Source organism: Bufo gargarizans, chromosome 2 (genome assembly GCF_014858855.1).
Source record: "Bufo gargarizans isolate SCDJY-AF-19 chromosome 2, ASM1485885v1, whole genome shotgun sequence".
NCBI classification, from domain to species: Eukaryota; Metazoa; Chordata; class Amphibia; order Anura; family Bufonidae; genus Bufo; species Bufo gargarizans.
This window is the reverse complement of record NC_058081.1, coordinates 221,589,769-221,603,930: the sequence shown is the minus strand read 5'-3', so window position 1 is coordinate 221,603,930 and position 14,162 is coordinate 221,589,769. Positions and strand designations below refer to the sequence as shown.

General features: G+C 41.2%; 1 protein-coding gene across 1 annotated transcript in view; it reads right to left on the bottom strand.

The window, feature by feature from the left end:
• ITIH2 (inter-alpha-trypsin inhibitor heavy chain 2) overlaps positions 1 to 12,698 on the bottom strand; it is a 50,177-nt gene extending 37,479 nt beyond the window's left edge. The window contains 2 exon segments of the mRNA XM_044280042.1: positions 7,729 to 7,782; positions 12,543 to 12,698. Of these exon segments, the coding sequence (XP_044135977.1) occupies positions 7,729 to 7,782; positions 12,543 to 12,632 (144 nt within the window). The 5' untranslated portion in view covers positions 12,633 to 12,698.
• Positions 12,699 to 14,162: the final 1,464 nt, after the last annotated feature.

Genomic DNA, 14,162 nt, shown 5'->3' with positions numbered 1-14,162 from the left:
AATTCGTTTACGCTTTGTTTGGTGGTAAAAGCAGAATTGTGTTATGGATTCCGTTACCACGGACCATCTCCTGCATAACAGAAATGGGACAGATCCGTTTTGCAGCCCATAGACTTCTATTATGACAAAATGATTAACGGAATGCCTCTTACGGCATTCCATTATGCATTCCGTCAAAGAATTGCGTTATGGTCCGTGGTAACGGAATCCATAACTCCATTCTGCTTTTATCACCAAACGAAGTGTGAACGAATTTCAAAATATGAAATTCGCTCATCTCTAATCCTTGCATACTCCATTGCTGTATGCACAGCACTCAATGAGGGATCAGTTAGCGGGAGTGCTGCAGCTTACTTCTGTGTCCCTAGCGATCATGTGATAGTTGGGGGCTGGGTGTCTGCACAAGCTTCTGAGTCTTAGCCACTTCAACCCCGCTAGCTGAAACCCCCTTAATGACCAGGCCACTTTTTACACTTCTGCACTACACTACTTTCACAGTTTATCGCTCGGTCATGCAACTTACCACCCAAATGAATTTTACCTCCTTTTCTTCTCACTAATAGAGCTTTCATTTGGTGGTATTTCATTGCTGCTGACATTTTTACTTTTTTTGTTATTAATCGAAATTTAACGATTCTTTTGCAAAAAAATGACATTTTTCACATTCAGTTGTAAAATTCTGCAAAAAAAATGACATCCATATATAAATTTTTCGCTAAATTTATTGTTCTACATGTCTTTGATAAAAAAATAAATGTTTGGGTCCAAAAAAAATGGTTTGGGTAAAAGTTATAGCGTTTACAAACTATGGTACAAAAATGTGAATTTCCGCTTTTTGAAGCAGCTCTGACTTTCTGAGCACCTGTCATGTTTCCTGAGGTTCTACAATGGCCAGACAGTACAAACACCCCACAAATGACCCCATTTCGGAAAGTAGACACCCTAAGGTATTCACTGATGGGCATAGTGAATTCATAGAACTTTTTATTTTTTGTCACAAGTTAGCGGAAAATGATGATTTTTCTTACAAAGTCTCATATTCCACTAACTTGTGACAAAAAATAAAAACTTCCATGAACTCACTATGCCCATCACAAAATACCTTGGGGTGTCTTCTTTCCAAAATGGGGTCACTTGTGGGGTAGTTATACTTCCCTGGCATTCTAGGGTCCCAGATGCGTGAGAAGAAGTTTGCAATCAAAATCTGTAAAAAATGACCTGTGAAATCCGAAAGGTGCACTTTGGAATGTGTGCCCCTTTGCCCACCTAGGCTGCAAAAAAGTGTTTTGGGGTGTCATTTTACATATACCCATGCTGGGTGAGAGAAATATCTTGGCAAAAGACAACTTTTCCCATTTTTTTATACAAAGTTGGCATTTGACCAAGATATTTCTCTCACCCAGCATGGGTATATGTAAAATGACACCCCAAAACACATTGCCCAACTTCTCCTGAGTACGGTGATACCAGATGTGTGACACTTTTTTGCAGCCTAGATGCGCAAAGGGGCCCAAATTCCTTTTAGGAGGGCATTTTTAGACATTTGGATCCCAGACTTCTTCTCACGCTTTAGGGCCCCTAAAAAGCCAGGGCAGTATAAATACCCCACATGTGACCCCATTTTGGAAAGAAGACACCCCAAGGTATTCAATGAGGGGCATGGTGAGTTCATAGAATTTTTTTTTTGGGCACAAGTTAGCGGAAATTGATTTTTTATTTTTTTTTTCTCACAAAGTCTCCCTTTCCGCTAACTTGGGACAAAAATTTAAATCTTTCATGGACTCAATATGCCCCTCACGGAATACCTTGGGGTGTCTTCTTTCCAAAATGGGGTCACATGTGGGGTATTTATACTGCCCTGGCATTTTAGGGGCCCTAAAGCGTGAGAAGAAGTCTGGAATATAAATGTCTAAAAAATTTTACGCATTTGGATTCCGTGAGGGGTATGGTGAGTTCATGTGAGATTTTATTTTTTGACACAAGTTAGTGGAATATGAGACTTTGTAATAAAAAAAAAAAAAAATTCCGCTAACTTGGGCCAAAAAAATGTCTGAATGGAGCCTTATGGGGGGGTGATCAATGACAGGGGGGTGATCACCCATTTAGACTCCCTGATCACCCCCCTGTCATTGATCACCCCCCTATAAGGCTCCATTCAGACGTCCGTATGATTTTTACGGATCCATGGATCGGATCCGCAAAACACATACGGACGTCTGAATGGAGCCTTACAGGGGGGTGATCAATGACAGGGGGTGATCAGGGAGTGTATATGAGGTGATCACCCCCCTGTAAGGCTCCATTCAGACGTCCGTATGTGTTTTCCGGATCCGATCCATGTATCCGTGGATCCGTAAAAATCATACGGACGTCTGAATGGAGCCTTACAGGGGGGTGATCAATGACAGGGGGTGATAAGGGAGTGTATATGAGGTGATCACCCCCCTGTAAGGCTCCATTCAGACATCCGTATGTGTTTTGCGGATCCGATCCATGGAACCGTAAAAATCATACGGACCTCTGAATGGAGCCTTACCGGGGGGTGATCAATGACAGGGGGGTGATCAGGGAGTCTATATGGGGTGATCAGGGGTGATCAGTGGTTCATAAAGGGTTAATAAGTGACGGGGGGGGGGGGTGTAGTGTAGTGTAGTGGTGTTTGGTGCTACTTTACTGAGCTGCCTGTGTCCTCTGGTGGTCGATCCAAACAAAAGGGACCACCAGAGGACCAGGTAGCAGGTATATTAGATGCTGTTATCAAAACAGAGTCTAATATACCTGTTAGGGGTTAAAAAAAATCACATCTCCAGCCTGCCAGCGAACGATCGCCGCTGGCAGGCTGGAGATCCACTTGCTTACCTTCCGTTCCTGTGAGCGCGCGCGCCTGTGTGCGCGCGTCCACAGGAAATCTCGGCTATCGCGAGATGACGCACGGATGCGTCCAGGAGGAATAAATCAACCACCTTCCGGACGCATCCGTGCGTTAGGCGGTCCGGAGGTGGTTAGCACAGCCAGATTAGCTTTAACTGGAATTAATATGTCAGCCTCAATTACAAGAGAAATCAGCAATAGAAGACAAAGAAAACCCCCAAAAATAATATAAACAAAACACCATTTGACACACTGCAGTTTCTGAGATATTTCGAAAATATGACCTGCATTAGCCAATACAAGCCCCCAACTGCAGTGCACATGGTCACACTGTCCCTTATCAGCCAATAGAAGCTCGTAGGTCCTACTCCAGGTTTCCATAACAACTGATCACAGGCTTTAGCAGTTCGCAGGTCCTTAAATATTCAGTCATAGGACGCGTCAGGAATCAGGATTAGATACACTGCTCAGCAGGCAGTATTATACAGGATAGGATATTAGATACACAGCTCAGAAGACAGTATTACACAGGATAGGATTAGATACATAGCTCAGCAGACAGTATCACACAACATACGATTAGATACACAGCTCAGCAGACATATCACACAACATAAGATTAGATACACAGCTCAGCAGACAGTATCACACAAGATAGGATTAGATACATAGCTTAGCAGAAAGTATCCCATAGGATATGATTAGATACATAGCTCAGCGGACAGTATCACACAGGATAGGATTAGATACACAGCTCAGCAGACAGTATCACACAAGATAGGATTAGATACATAGCTCAGCGGACAGTATCACACAGGATAGGATTAGATACACATAGCTCAGCAGACAGTATCACACAAGATAGGATTAGATACACAGCTCAGCAGAAAGTATCCCATAGGATATGATTAGATATATAGCTCAGCGGACAGTATCACACAGGATAGGATTAGATACACAGCTCAGCAGACAGTATCACACAAGATAGGATTAGACACATAGCTCAGCGGACAGTATCACACAGGATAGGATTAGATACACAGCTCAGCAGACAGTATCACACAAGATAGGATTAGACACATAGCTCAGCAGAAAGTATCACACAGGATAGGATTAGATACATAGCTCAGCGGACAGTATCACACAGGATAGAATTAGATACACAGCTCAGCAGACAGTGAGGCGGGGTGCTGTAGAGGTCACTGTTATGGGAGATACTGTCGATATCTTTTAAAGACACACACAAACATTAAATGAAATAGATGAAACATATCCGTGCGAAGCCGGGTCCTTCTGCTAGTATATACTATATATCAAAATGACCATTATGGAAAGGGGACATGAGTCGAAAAAATATTTTAGTTGAACTTTGTGCTAGTAAGGCTACTTTCACACTGCCGTTTCTGGGTCCGCTTGTGAAATCCTTTTCAGGGCTCTCACAAGCGCAAAATGGATCAGTTCAGCCCCAATGCATTCTGAATAGATAAGGATCCATTCAGAATGCATCAGTCTGGCTCAGTTTCGCCTCCATTCCACTCTGGAGGCGGACACCAAAACGCTGCTTGCTGCTTGCGGAACAATGTAAGTCAATGGGGACGGATCTGTTTTCACTGACACAATATGGTGCCGTTTTGACTTAGACTTTTTTTTGAAAGAATACTGCAAACGGATCCGTTCTGAACGGATAAAAGCGTTTGCATTATCGGTGCGGATCCGTCTGTGCAGATACACCGAATGCAAGAAAGATGTCAAAAGCAGATTTTTCCCTTTTTCCATTTTCCCTGGTATAAAAAATAAAAACCCAAAATACTAAAATAAAAATGGCTTAAAAATAAAGCCCCATATGTCACCTAAAATAGTACACAAATAATTTACATACCCAAACGAAAAAAAGTTATGTTTTTCAAAGAATATGCATGTACTTAAAAAATTGAAAATGTTTCTGGTCAGGAAGAGAGGTAAATGGCCTGGTCATAATCTGATTAAAGGGCATCTGTTCAGTCTGGAATAATGTACTTAGTAGTCATGGTATAGGGACAGTTCACAGTGGCAGAAGGATCAACTCTATTAAACCAGCCATAATGACTGGTAGAGATGACCCTGCTGATTAATAAAATCTCTTGGATTCTCTAAGCCATTGCTATGTTTAGGAATAATAAATGTATTAGAATAAAAATAAAGACAAAGAAAACCCCTAAAAATAATTTTAACTAAACAACACCTCTTGACACACCACAGTTTCTAGCTCTGCCCCCAGCTAACATAACCTATATGCAGTACATACCATATATCAAAATGACCATTATTTAAAGGGGACATGATTCAGAATGTTTTAGAAATATCCAAATAAGGGCTTAAGTGCACTGGGATTGGACCCTAACCACTTGGTGCATGGACATCCCTCCCCTTCATCTGGATCCCTGGCCCCGCCAATCAAGTGGAGGGGAGAATGTCTAGGGAAGAGGAGAACAGAAGCTAAAGTGTGCAACGTGGCTAGGGCTTGCTCTTAAGTCCTACTTTGCATATGTCTAAAAAACTTATTTCTATTACTCTCAGTAAAGGATTGGGGGAAGAAAGGTATGCTTCAAATCAGCAGGGTCAGCTCTACCGGGCACCATGGCTGGTTTAATAGGGTTGATGCTGAAGACAGATGCCCTTTAATTATCAATCTAAATAATACAGTATCTCACAAAAGTGAGTCCAGTGTATAACAGTGTAAATTTGGTGTGCCCTCGAAATAGCTCAACACACAGCCATTAATGTCTAAACCGCTGGCAACAAAAGTACTACCCCTAAGTGAAAATGGCCAAATTTTGCCCAATTAGCCATTTTCCCTCCCTGGTGTCATGTGCCTCGTTAGTGTTACAAGGTCTCAGGTGTGAATGGGGAGTAGGTGTGTGTTACATTTGATGTTATCGCTCTCACACTCTCATACTGGTCACTGAATGTTCAGCATGGCACCTCATGGCAAAGAACTCTCTGAGGATCTGAAAAAAAGAATTGTTGCACTACATAAAGATGGCCTAGGCTATAGGAAGATTGCCAACACCCTAAAAACTGAGCTGCAGCACGGTGGCCAAAACCATACAACCGTTTAACAAGACTGGTTCCACTCAGAAAAGGCCTCTCCATGGTCGACCAAAGAAGTTGAGTGCACGTGCTCAGTGTCATATCCAGAAGTTGTCTTTTCAAAATAGACGTATGAGTGCTGCCAGCATTGCTGTAGAGCAGGGATGTCAAACTCGTGGCCCTCCAGCTGTTGCAAAACTACAACTCCCATCATGCCTGGGCATACTACAGCTATCAGGGAATGATGGGAGTTGTAGTTTTGCAACATCTGGAGGGCCATGAGTTTGACATCCATGCTGTAGAGGTTAAAGGGGTGGGGGTGGGGAGGGGTGGGGGGGGTCAGCCTGTCAGTGTTTAGAACATACACCGCACACTGCATCAAATTGGTCTCCATGGCTGCTGTCCCAGAGGGAAGTCTCTTCTAAAGATGATGCACAAGATGGGATGAAAACAGTTTGCTGAAGACAAGCAGATAAAGGACACGGATTACTGGAACCATGTCCTGTGGTCTAATGAGATCAAGATAAACTTACTTGGATCAGATGGTGTCAAGAATGTGTGGCAGCAACCAGGTGAGGAGTACAAAGACAAGTGTGTCTTGCCTACAATCAAGCATGGTGGTGCATGAGTTCTGCCGGCTGTGGGGAACTACAGTTCATTAAGGAACGATGAATGCCAACATGTACTGTGACATACTGAAGCAGAGCATGATCCCCTCCCTTCAGAAACTGGGCCACAGGTCAGTATTCCAACATGATAACAACCCCAAACCCACCTCTAAGATGACCAATGCCTTGCTAAAGAAACTGAGGGTAAAGGTGCTGGACTGGCCAAGCATGTCTCCAGACCTAAACCCTATTGAGCATCTGTGGGGCATCATCAAACGGAATGTGGAGGAGCGCAAGGTCTCTAATCTAACATCCACCAACTCCGTAATGTCGTCATGGAGGAGTAAAAGAGGATTCCAGTGGCAACTTGTGAAGCTCTAGTGAACTCCATGCCAAAGAGAATTAAGGCAGTGCTGGAAAATAATAGTGGCCACACAAAATATTGACACTTTGGGCACAACTTGGCCATTTTCATTTAGGGGTCACTTTTGTTGCCAGCGGTTTAGAAATTAATTGCTGTGTGTTGAGATATTTTGAGGGCACATCAAATTTACACTGTTGTACAAGCTGTACACTGACTACTTTACATTGTATCAAAGTGTCATCTTCAGTGTTGTCCCATAAAAAGATATAATACATTTTTTTACAAAAAGGGGTCGACTCACTTTTGTGAGATACTGTATAAATGTATATATGTATAAATGTATATAGTTTATGCATCGGAAATGTGAATTGTTGCTTACTTCTTTCACCCTGCCCAGGCCTTTGACTTTGGCTGTGTAAATGAGTGACCATTAGTGAGACATTGGACTGTGTACACTGACATATGAGTACAAGCATGACCTTTTGTATGTTGCTTTATCTACATGGTAAACAGGCACCAGATATCAGTACATGTCATGGTATATGAAAACTAAAGCTACAAAACCTCTCTCTTTCCTTGTAGCACCTGAATGTCTGTTCTGGGTATGCATGAAGCAAACAAAATTAAGTCAAACATCTTTCACAAACAAACTGGATCCAATACATGGCCTGAATACGGTTGAATATAGTGGTGAAGGGCTGACGGAAACAAAATTTGATAAAAAGTCAGGAAATGTAAAAATGCTATAGGTAATGTGCCTCTCGTGATGGCGGTGGTGATACGTTTCGTAATGTAGCTCAGTAAACATCTCCAGACCTTAAATCTTTCGCCATGGTTCCCTTCAAATTCAGGAATGAGATCACCAAGGTCCTAAAAAATAAAATTACAATGAGAAGTGTTACATAGAGCTCCTGAGCCCTGGCTTACATCATTTACCATATAAGAGCTTGTGACTACACGTACTGCACACGTTATAAACTTCTCCCAGTTATTTGGGAAAACGTTTCATTTGTCATAGCCACATATCAAAAGTTGTCATTGGTGGGAGTCTAGATGCTGAGACCCCCACCAAGCACTAGAGAAGCACTAATACAGTAGCACAATATCACCTCTCTGCAGAAGACGGACTCAATAGAAAGTCCTATCTCAATTCCATCTCCTGAAGCGAGGAGAGAGGGCAGCACATTATAGAGATCAGTGGGGATCTTGGGCCGCCACTGATCAAAATCTTTGATATGTCGCTATGACATGAAATGTTTTTCCAAAGTACATTGTATAGTAAGCATATGTCATCACACCTGCATCCTACCTGCTTATGGGGTTGCGTTTTATGTTTCAGGATGGCCTAAGGGTCCTCAGTCCTTACAGACCAGTTTCTATCTATGCAGTATTAAAATATATGCTACTGGTTTAAAATAGACACCCTACACATAGAATATCCTTCATATGGATAATCTGACCTAGACATGTATACAATGCATATCCACCTACATTTAATTACAAATTTATGGTTGGATCACTAAATCATTGTTCCTCACCCAGTAGATTGGGAGCCATCTGAGGCTCTTGGACCACTTTCATGGGGCTCCCTGGCTGGTGGCAGTTCTAAAAACTATTGTGCACTAGTGGCACTGTGCAGAGCATAGTGTTACTGGAACATGCCATGAAAGCCCCCATACACAGGAGGGAAACGTTGAGGTCAGCTGTCTAGGGTCAAGTATGCTCACCCCAATACCCAATCCTCAGGGGTGGTCCGGAATATTGTTGTGTGCATGCCTTTTGACATGAAATTGCATAGTGAAAACATAATTACCAATTGGCAATATCTTTTTTAAAAAGATGTGTACACTAGAGAAAATGTTTGTGCATTTAGATTAGAATTGAACAACCTTTTCTGGTCCAAGACCCACACTATCAAACGGAACAACACCCAAAGACTAAAATAATACTTAAAGGGGTATTTACTATGTAATACATTTATGGCATATCAAGAGTGTATACCATAAATGTCTAATTTCCAGAACTCTCACCTTTCCCCTAATCAGCACTTCAGAGATCGGGAGAACATTGCATGCATGTGTCTGTCTTCATTCTAAATTATGGGTGTTGTGGTTCACAACTCCCAAAAACTACAACGGAGGGAACTGCATGCTTACATGTCCACCTCTCTAACTCATATACTCCCTTCTGGAGTGCATAACGGGGGTGAAGAGACCTAATTTTCCTGCGATGTGGAGGGTACAGAGACGTGTACACAGCTCTTGAACTGTGTTCAACTCCTTTCTGATGTGGAAACTACATGTAAACCCATACAGGCATTTTTGCGTCCAGATGTTCTGAGGGGGAATCCATATATTGTAACAGTAATATCTAGAAACAGCACCATTTTAAAGTGGTACTGTACTTTCAGTAACATTTTGATATGTCTGGCTCTCACCTATCTTTAGAACGAGGGGAGAGATGTGCCTTTTTAGCATGCTGTCTCTCCACACTGCATGAGACGGTAGTAAGAAAACCCATGGACTCTCCCCTCCTTCTAGAGATTAGTTGGGGTCTTAGCTCTCAGAACTCCGTTGATCAAAACTTTTGATATTTCCCCATGGCAGATCAAAAGTTTACTGAAAGTACAGTCCCACTTTAAGTTATTGTAATTTAAAGTGTTTCTGTACTTTTAAAAAACTTTTGTCATGTTATAGCGACATATCAAAGGTTTTGACTGTGGAGGTCCAAGTGCTAAAAGCTTCACTGGTCGCTAAAATGAAGGGTTGGAAGCGATTTTATGCTGCTGAACATAGGCTCAGTAGAATGCCTACAAGCCCATCTCCAGTAGTGAGAAGGAACAGCAGTCAGTGCTTCTAACTTCTCGTTTTAGAGATTGGTGGGGGTCTCTGGATTGGACCCCTACAGATCAAAACCTTTAATATGTCACTATGACATATCAAGGAAGGAGGGAAGTAAGGAAAAAAGGAAGGAAGGAAGGAGGGAGGGAGTTCAGGAAGATAGGGGAAGGGAGGGAAGGAAAAGGAAGGAAGAAATTCCTAGTATTATAAATACTAATTCTTTTCAGCTATTAGTTGTATCTTGCTCTCTCTCTTTTTTTTTTTTTTTTTAGCATAAATCACTGTTATTACAGCTCCTACATGTGTTGACATTTATATTCTCATTGGAAGTAGGGAAGGAGGTAGGGAAGGAAGGGAAGAAATGGAGAAGATAGGGAAGGAAAGAGGGATGAAAAAAAGGAAGGAAGGAAGGGAGGAGGGGGAAAGGAAAGAGGGAAGGAGGAAGGGAAGTAAGTAAGGAGAGAGGCCAGGAACAGAAGAGGGAGGGAAGGAAGACATGAAAAGGAAAGAACTTCCTAGTATTATAAAAAAAATTATATTCTTGTGCTTTCTCTTTTTTTTTTTTTTTTTTTTTTTTTGCATAAATCTTTGTTATTATGGTTCCTACATGGGTTGATTTTAGAGACCTTGAACATTTCCTCTGTAGTGAGAATTCATCAGACATGAAACATCTCTGGGGTGATAGCTAAATGTGTGAAAGGCCAACTCCGGTAAATCTCCGGACCTGATAGTCTGAAAATATTCCAGAATTTAGGTGTGATAACAGCTCAAGGCTACTTTCACATGAGCAGTATCTGTATTTTTTATCATTATTTGAAGGCCAAAATCAGGAATGGATCCAAAATATGGAAGAGTCTTTCCATTATACCCTTTCTGTGGCTGAACAGATTTGACAGCTTCAAAGATGAGAAGTCAGTGTATAACATTTACTGATGAAATAAATGAATGAATGGGGTTAGAATTGTATAATGTATATTATTTTGTTTAATATTTCTGTACTTTTTTAAATACATTTTTTTGAAATCCCCAGTAAGTAAGTTATACATAGTGTAACAATGTGCCATCATTGTGCCTGCTCTCCCTAACCATTTGAAATATAATTGACAAAATTCTGCCATTTTTTATTCTTGGGTTGGAGCCTAACCACATCTAAAGCCAGCTGTATATGGCTGCTTGCAGTGTACACATACTGAAAGATAAAATGATGCAATTTTATCTCCTTTGAACTAGTGATCTACCATGTATGCTGGACGAAGCCTAATATAAATGTTCACCGGGGCTAATGGTAACCAGAGGCGTCCATATCAACCATGGGGCACCATGATATCAGCTGCATGTTCAGAAAACTTTATGACTGGCCTCTCTAATTCACGCTTGGCGCACATTAATGTCACAGTACAGGGATAATGTACACAGTGATGTGATAATAGTAGAATAATGTGCATAGTAGTCATGGTATAGGGACAGTGCACACAGAATTGGCATAATACACACAGTGATGTCACAACACAGGGATATCTACTCAGTGATGATACAATACTGCTATTATACAAACAGTGATGTCACATGCAAGTATAATGTCCATATATATATATATATATATATATGTCACGAATATTGTAGTGATGTCACAGCACAAAAAATATAAAATGTAATGGCAGCCAGAAGGGATAATGCACCTTCAATTTTTCATGGCACCTTATATACATTTTACCACTAGCTGCACGTCATGCCTGGAAATTGGGCCCCTTTGTTGCTGGGCCCCATATCAGCTGCTATGCCTGCTACCCTAAAGTTACACCCATGATACTAACAATTGTCAATTGGATAATTATTTAGCCAAGTGATAACCCATGTCGCTGGCTAGCGTTAGGGTGGCATCATCACACACAGTTTTGTCTGGCAGTTTATGATACAATTTATTTTAGTTTCAAAAGTCATTTATTTGGGTTTTAGCATCAGAACGTAAATGACTAAGCAAAAAGAATCATAATACATTTTGCATTATAAAGGGTAACAAAAACAAGGTAAAAAAAAAATAATGGATAAAAAAGTAAAGGGAAAAATCTAGTAACATTTCAAGAATGAAACAAAGAAATACGGTAAACATTGGGATACAATTTTTTTTAACCAAAACCAGAAATGGATTCAGTAGGAAAAGGAAGTAGAAGTCATCCTTTATAACTCCCATTCCCTTCTGAACCACTTCTGGCTTTGGCTCAAAAACGATATCAAAAGCTGGCACAAAAAGTTGCATGTGACTTTTACGCTTTTAGATAAATTAGTGAGAATAACCAGTGTACAGTCATAGAAATCATAATGCATTAAGAACATTATACAAAATTCAGCAACACAGAGGGAACAGGGCCAGGTCCCATGCAGGTCCATACCACATAAACCTCTAAACACTCAGTTAGAAAAATGCAGCAAACTTTGGAGATTTGTTTATATGGGGCTCAAACATTGGACCCTTTTGGGTGACTAAAGAGCCATCATTTTATTCATCTGTTGTGTTGCTACAGTTTATACCCATTGTTAGCTGGCGGTATAAACCACAACAGGGCAGTATTATATGCCATTCAGGGTCTATGGAAAGCTGGAGTCCCCAATCAATCAGCCATTAGTTGTTCCCATCCTGCATTTAGGAGGCCACAATTATTCGGTAAAATAATAGGATTATTAAATGCCCAAGCAATAGGTCAATATTACATTTTATAAGTCCTGGTAGTAATACAGATGTATGCTGATGAAATTATAGCAATTATATTGCAATGTATATAAAATACTCACTGCAGAATCAATGAACTCCTCTATGAACAGATCAAATCCTCTTATTTCAGCAGTGAATAGTAATAACAGCAAATATAATATATGCTTCATGATTTCTGCTCTGCAGCCAGAGAAAACCTCTGGCCTCCAGTTGGTCTTCAAATGAAGTGGAACCCACTTCAGTGTGGAGTTTATAACTTCTCTTTTTTTGAAAATCTAAAATAATAAACTTTGTTCTGACCCAATGCAAATATTTGCCTTGCAGAACAAGTCACACATAGGACAGGGACTGAGAGGTTGTGCAAACATACAGTTTTCATGTTATCATCTGGTGATAACCATGAAGCTCCAGCTAGGATGGATGTTGTCTTTCTACCTTTCCCTTTTACTTTGAAGTTGAATTCTGTTCATAACCTTTAGATAAAAATGTCAAAAAGGACCAGAGCAGGATACACCTGAAGGAACAAGTGAAGCCTGCAGGGAACTAAAGTAAGAGTAGAATACTGAAACTAAAATCTCGAATGATAATGACTAGTGTTGAGCGAAGTGAACCATTTGAAGCAGAATTCGGTACGGAGTTTAGGAAAACTTAGATTCACAACCAATCCGAATTTTCTCGAATTTCGTGATAACTAATCAGGTTTTCCTAAAATGGTGGCTGCATGTGTTAAAAAAGCTAGTGTAGAGGAGACAAGCCTGGGAACACAAGATCACCTATAATGCTATGCAGCCAACTAATCCTCATATAGCCATCCCCTGTGATGTCACAATCCTATAAAACCCGCATCCAGCCCAGTATCCATTGTCCTGTGAACTGAGCATAGGGAGAGATGAGGCAAGCGTTCATGCTGGAAGTCTTTATTATTCCAGTGCCAGTATGCCAACCAATACCACAAAGTGCGTACCCTTTAGGGGGGCCAGGTATTAATGATGGTTATCCTCATCTTTGCTGGATTTACTTCCTAGAAAAGTCAGCAAGATGCAGAGCGAGGAGGAGCTGGATGTTCCTGATGACATCTTCTCATAGATATTAGATGATGTGAAAAAGGAGGAAAAGCAGATGGCAGAAGAAGGGCTCTCACCTGTAGGCAGGAGAGCACCAGGGTTGGAGAAGTGGGTATGCCAGCATATTGTGCCCAACCTAACCAGCCAAACCCCAGACCAGCAACAGCCCCCGATTTAAGGTGCCGCGCGGCTATTAACAATGAAGATCGACTACACAGTGCGGTTAAATGAAAGGCAGTTGAGGGCTAATTGGCCATATGGTTCTTCACAATCCGCCTGCAGCATGTCCACTCTGTGTGGCTATTCTCTAAGGGCTCGTGCACACGACAGTATTGCTTTTTCAGTGTTTTGCGGTCCATTTTTTACGGATCCGTTGTACCTTTTTTTGTTTCCGTTGTGTTTCCGTTTCCTTTCCGTTTTTCCGTTCCGTTTTTCCGTATGCCATATACAGTATACAGTAATTAGATAGAAAAAATTGGGCTGGGCATAACAATTTCAATAGATGGTTCCGCAAAAACAGAACGGATACGGAAGACATACAGATGCATTTCCGTATGTGTTCCGTTTTTTTTGCGGACTCATTGACTTGAATGGAGCCAAGCAACATGATTTGCGGACAAGAATAGGACATGTTCT